Source organism: Salvelinus alpinus, chromosome 27 (assembly GCF_045679555.1).
Source record: "Salvelinus alpinus chromosome 27, SLU_Salpinus.1, whole genome shotgun sequence".
NCBI lineage: Eukaryota > Metazoa > Chordata > Actinopteri > Salmoniformes > Salmonidae > Salvelinus > Salvelinus alpinus.
In genome coordinates, this window is record NC_092112.1 from 5,059,415 (window position 1) to 5,065,414 (window position 6,000).

Sequence of the window (6,000 nt, forward strand, 5' to 3'; positions counted from 1 at the left end):
ACATACACACTCACGTAGGCATGCACGTACACACACAGAAACACACACACACACACACAGAAACACACACACACACAGAAACACACACACACACAGAAACACACAAACAGTTCCTCTTGAACGGCCAATCACAGTTTAGTCCAGCCTGGCGGTTTCCGTCTGTTTACAGCTCACTGTTGACAATGATTTTTAAAATACTCCAATGAACTAAACTAAACTTCTGGAGAAAATGTGAAATATTTCCTCTGATAACAATCAAGACATGACCTCAATAAACACGATCCTTTCATTCAGAATATTTACAATTTCTGTCCTTTTATCAAACTCAAAATCTACTGTATATCAAAAAGTAAACAGGGTTTTTAAAATATTAAACTTCAAGCACAATTTCAGATTAATTATTTTGAAATCCCCTTTCCTCAAGTTTCTCCAGTTTAAAGTCACTTCATACAAATAGCATTCTGATCAATATTTACCAGTAGCTCATAAATCCATCAGTCAGTCAATATATACATCATTCCATCCACCAAATGGTGTAGATTTAGTCCAAGTAATAATACAGTCATCATAATGTTACGTGTTGCATATATAAAAAATATATAATAAATAGGTAACTTACATGTCCCTGGTCATCCAGTTCGTTATTGGTCAGTTTGAGTTTGTCGAAGCTGATCACCTGACGCATCCACGTTTCACCGGAAGCCGGAGAGTCCGGGTGGATGTATACACGCGGCGGCACTGGGGAGTCTGCATTTCCCGCGACCATCCACTTGGAGCTGTGGTACACGTACCTGCACACACACAAACACAGAGAAAGAGAGAAATAGCATCAACGCTGTGTTTTGTGTTCATGTTGTTGGAGCATTTGTTATTTGACCGTCAGGACTGTGAGGTTTGCTGTCCAAAAGGCGTTTCTTTACCAAACCGCACAAGGACACAACCATCGCTGACCGACAGACCGTTCCCAACCGCCATTTGTTCCGCTTTGTTCCCAGTTCACCGACACAAACGATTACAACTTTAATAAACCTCTCAAGGTTTTTATGCTATAATATCAAAGAAACCAAGACGCCTCTCCAGCCTAGCACAGTTAATCTATATGTAAACGTCAGCAGAAATACCTGCAATAGTATAGGTTATCAGAAAGGGATTTTGCATCGGCTAATTCCTGACCTGTAGCAGCGTATAATGTGTTGTCTACGGGATTGTTATTCCAATATTAGTTGTATAGTTTAGGCCTATATAATAGTTATTTTTGTGTTATATTCCTAACCTGTATCGCTTGTTGTCCACGGGGATAATGTCCATGGTAATGTAGTACTGCTGGTGGGGGTCCAGACCCGAAATCTTCACGCGCATAGCGGGGAACATCCGCCTGCACCGGGAGGAGAGAGACATCAAATAGAGTCACATTGAATAGATAAAATATGTAGCTTACTAAATATTTCGATTAGCTGCCTGGCTGTGTAAAGAGATGCAACATAGTCAGCTGGTCGTTTTTACAATTGTTCAGATTTATTTTTGTTCGTGACATGAAATATACATTTCTCACACATTGATATAAATATCATCACTTTAGCCTAACATGTGATTATGCTCGGCCTAGGCCTATAAGAAAATACAAATCACGCATGAAAGGTAGACCTATAGGCTACGACAGAATCAGCTAAATTAGTATTTAAACAACATTACAATAGTACCTTATAACATTATAATAAAACATTATTATTGTTATTATTATTATTATATTTAGTCAAAGGTGGTTTTGTGTAATTTTGCGTAAACTTTTCATAGAAATTCTGTTCTCAGTATTTCCCTTTTTATTAAACTATTTTGTTTTGTTTCTGATCAATCCGGTTGAATCAAACACATTTTGATTAGACGGTAAATCTGCTTTAAATTTCTGTTAAGACACTTAATAATCCTTGCGTCATAACTGCAACATTGAAGGACCGGTTAATTTAAAACATGTTTAAATAAAAAATAATAACCCTTTTCCGTCACAGCAGGAAGCTCATGTAAAATATCTGCACATTGTTTAAAGTTCACGGCAAAGACTTGTTGTCCTCTTCTTCACTGTTTCTTTAGCCTCTGTGTTACCGTGTCGTTTCTCTCACCTGCCCGCCTTCGTGATTATCATCTCTGTACCGATCTCGTGAAACCGTTTCCACAGGTCGGAGCCCTGCAAGTCCACGCGCATCTCCTCTCCGGGAACCGTTACTGTTACCGGTGGGGCGCGCTGGGCTTGGGCCTCTGGGAGGGGGCTTTCCAACAGCACGTCACAGCTCTCCACTACGGAAAGACAGTCCGGGTCAGTCACGAGCAAGACAATCTTGTTATAATGTAGTAGTTTGGTATAGGCTAGTATCCTAGTACGGGCTAGTAGTGACTGCAGTAGGCCTAAAGTATAGTCGTGTGTGTGTGTGTGTGTGTGTGTGTGTGTGTGTGTGTGTGTGTGTGTGTGTGTGTGTGTGTGTGTGTGTGTGTGTGTGTGTGTGTGTGTGTGTGTGTGTGTGTGTGTGTGTGTGTGTGTGTGTGTCATTGTCCCATCAGTTATAATAATCATGGCTCTCTGTTCGTCGCCAAACGAGCCGTGTCTGTTCTTGTCTGTTACGCTCCACTAGAGTCACAAGGCCTGACCAGACTGGACCAGACCTGACTAGACTAGACTGGACTAGACTGGACCAGACTGGACTAGACTGGACCAGACCTGACTAGACTAGACTGGACTAGACTGGACCAGACTGGACTAGACTAGACTGGACCAGACCTGACTAGACTAGACTGGACTAGACTGGACCAGACTGGACCAGACTGGACTAGACTGGACCTGACTGGACCTGACTGGACCAGACCTGACTAGACCAGACCAGACTGGACTAGACTGGACCAGACCTGACTAGACTGGACCAGACCTGACTAGACTAGACTAGACTGGACTGGACTATACTAGACTGGACCAGACTAGACTGCACTAGACCAGACCAGACCTGACTAGACCAGACCTGACTAGACTGGACTGGACTGGACCAGACCTGACTAGACTGGACCATTTGTGTTGCTGTCAAAATGGGTGTTCAGGCCGCAGACAATATAACAATATGTGTTCTGTATTGGTCAGCCCACAACCAGACAGGCGTAAATGTAATAAACTATAGCGCTACGGTCATATATTATTTTAGGACCATATTATCTCTACTGTTATCATCTATTATCACGTTGAGGCCAAAGACAAATAACCATCCTTTGATTGACAATGAAGTTATATTTTATTTTACTAAATTCTATGAATAGGCTATTATACCGTTAGTGTCATGGACACGTCTCCCTGCCTGTTGAAAGAGATCTGACAATGGGACGCCCTGGATAAATAAAGGTTAAATATAAATAAATATTATATTAATGTAGAATACAGTAATATAATAATAATAATAATAATAAGTAATATATAAGGACTATAGAATCACAGTCAGCACAATGCAACACGCAGGCTTAACCACACTGAAGGAAAAACCCTATTTTCTGACAGGTACAGCTAGGCTGATATGGAATAGTTTTGATCAAATATTTTTTTTAATTTACAATAGAACAGTTTGTTGTGTTTCTGTGATTTTAACGCGAGTCTAAACCCCGTTCATATAACGGCCCTCATCCGAGGCCATCTTCCTGCCGGTAATAGCTAATTGGCGTGTTTATGATTGTAACAAGACTCGTAAAGCCGCTGATTAGTCACGCGCACAGCCGTTCTATTTACTCGACCAATAACCGGATATTATATCATATCTCTACAATAGAGCGGCAAACATATCAGCCCCTCGTTAATGTTTAAATCATTTTAATGCATGTTTCAAATGCTCTGTGTTTCTGAACCCAGATAAATATATTAGGCCCTTACTCTGTGCATTTGGTTCTGTAAATAGTCTGTAATTATGTTCAAGTTTAGACTACATTTATTACAGTATTTGTGTTTACTGTTATTATTATTAGGATATTTGTATAGCCTACTTGGTTATTGCAGGTTATTTTTATTTCATTCTAGTGGTAATTTAGTTCATGTTGATCATTCGGTTCATACAATCATTATCTTATTGTTGAGGCTATGCAGTAATAAACATCCACCACCCACAACAACAACAACAACGAGCAATAAAAACAGGTCAACAAGAAATACTAGATTGGATTTATCGGGCCAGTTACAGGATAGGCCTACACCAGTTTCACCTGAGTCCCTGTTAGAATAGTTGTAGCCTCATAATATGTCATTATTAAATGTTCAGTCCAGTGTGCGTTTTTCTAGGGAGTGGTGGTGAATGTATTTTAAGTCGTCTTCGGTGTCAACACTCCACGGTAACAGTCTTTACTTACGCGAGCCGTCACTAACGGACTCTATCTCGCTGCCCCGGTCGCTGGCGCGGTTGCACGTCCTCTCCTCTCTCTCGCCTCCGTTACTGGGCAGCTCCAACACCTCCGTGACCTCCTCGAGAAAGCACACCCTAGTGTCGTCCTCCCCGAGCTTCCGTCTCTTCTCCGACCCGATCAGAGCTTCCACCGAGAACGCGTGCGCCTTGACGCTCAGAGTGCACGGGGAGCGTCGCTTCTCTGCCATTCCACCAACCGTCCGACCAGGCAGAGGCGCAGGAAAGGAAAGAACGAAAAAGTCACTCTATACAGAAGTGAAATGAAGTGAAAAGTTCACCCCAAGGGCCTCCACCGTAATAGCGGACGCTCCTCTCTCTCCTTGAGCTACGGCCCGTTCAGGACTGACTTTGGGGCGCCGCACATACCGTCCTAGTGACCAAATACACTCTCTCTCTGTCTCTCTCTCTCTCTCTCTCCTCGCTCTCTCTCTCTCTCTCTCTTTCTCTCTCTCTCCCTCTCTCTCCAACTGGACGCAGCTATGAAACGTTAGCTGCAAGTGAAATGGACCTTCTGATGTGTGTGAGCTGAGCGCATGCGGACCGCAGTGGCCCCAGTTTTAGAAAGTGTAAATAGTCTGAGGGCTGCTGTAGGGCTGGGCTGTCAGCTGTCAATCATTCTGCCTCCCGTCCAATTGAGCCCTGATCTCACCGAAGTCCCACCTCCTCGAGCTGTCCGGTGTTAAATGGTGAAGGGGGCTCGTGAATGAATCATGGCCCCGGTGCAGAGCGCGTATTCTCACACCACCGCACAACATGCTCTGCATGTTTGTCCGTTACACCCCCCCCGCAAGGGAGCCCCCCGTGAGGCAGACAGACACAATAACCACCGGACAGTATTATTACACCTTAATATCCCTCTTCTAGAGAGAAACCAAATCAAAATTGGTCACATACAACAGGTGTAGACTTTACCATGAAAGGCTTACTTATGAGCCCTTTCCTAACACTGCAGAGTTAAGGTAGACTCAACGAAATGATGTTGCCACTAGCAGCTGGTACCGAGTCAATGTGCTGGGGTACAAGGTCGCTGAGGTAATATACAGTGGTATGAAGTAACGAAGTCAAAAAACTGTGATGTAATACTTAGAGTCGTTTTTTGAGGTATTTATATTTTTGACAACGTTTACTTTTACTTCACTACATTCCTAAAGAACACATGTACTTTTTACTCCCATACCTTTTCCCTCACACCAAAAAAAGTACTAGTTACATTTTGAATGCTCAGGCAGGACAGCAAAATGATCAAATTCCAGCCAGGTCACCCATGATACAAGTCAGTATTTGACGTCCATCCATGTCTGAGGAAGTCGGGAGATGACGTGGAAACCAGTCAATAGGGGCAACAGTGAGCTCTGTTACCTTCAAGAAGGTTTCAGTTTGGCATTGTGGACCGGGATGGCGGATGCTCGTAAGCATCTGATCCCAAAAGTTGCACGTTCAAATCCAGCGATAGAAAGTTGTCTTTGAGAATTTTGTTTTAAGCCTTAAGCCTTAACCCAAACCTTAACCCTTACCTTAACCATTCCGAGTTAATACCTAAACTTAACTTTAAAACCACTTTGAAATTTGGTTGAACGTCTCA

At 42.8% G+C, this 6,000-nt stretch overlaps 1 protein-coding gene across 1 annotated transcript in view; it reads right to left on the reverse strand.

The window, feature by feature from the left end:
- The window catches only part of LOC139555911 (T-box transcription factor TBX18-like), a 28,273-nt gene extending 22,803 nt beyond the window's left edge, over positions 1-5,470 (reverse strand). Inside the window, exons 1-4 of the mRNA XM_071369279.1 lie at positions 4,366-5,470; positions 2,118-2,292; positions 1,274-1,375; positions 620-791 (exon numbers count right to left, since the gene is read on the reverse strand). Of these exons, the coding sequence (XP_071225380.1) occupies positions 620-791; positions 1,274-1,375; positions 2,118-2,292; positions 4,366-4,606 (690 nt within the window). The 5' untranslated portion in view covers positions 4,607-5,470. The remainder of the gene's footprint in view (positions 1-619; positions 792-1,273; positions 1,376-2,117; positions 2,293-4,365) is intronic.
- Positions 5,471-6,000: the final 530 nt, after the last annotated feature.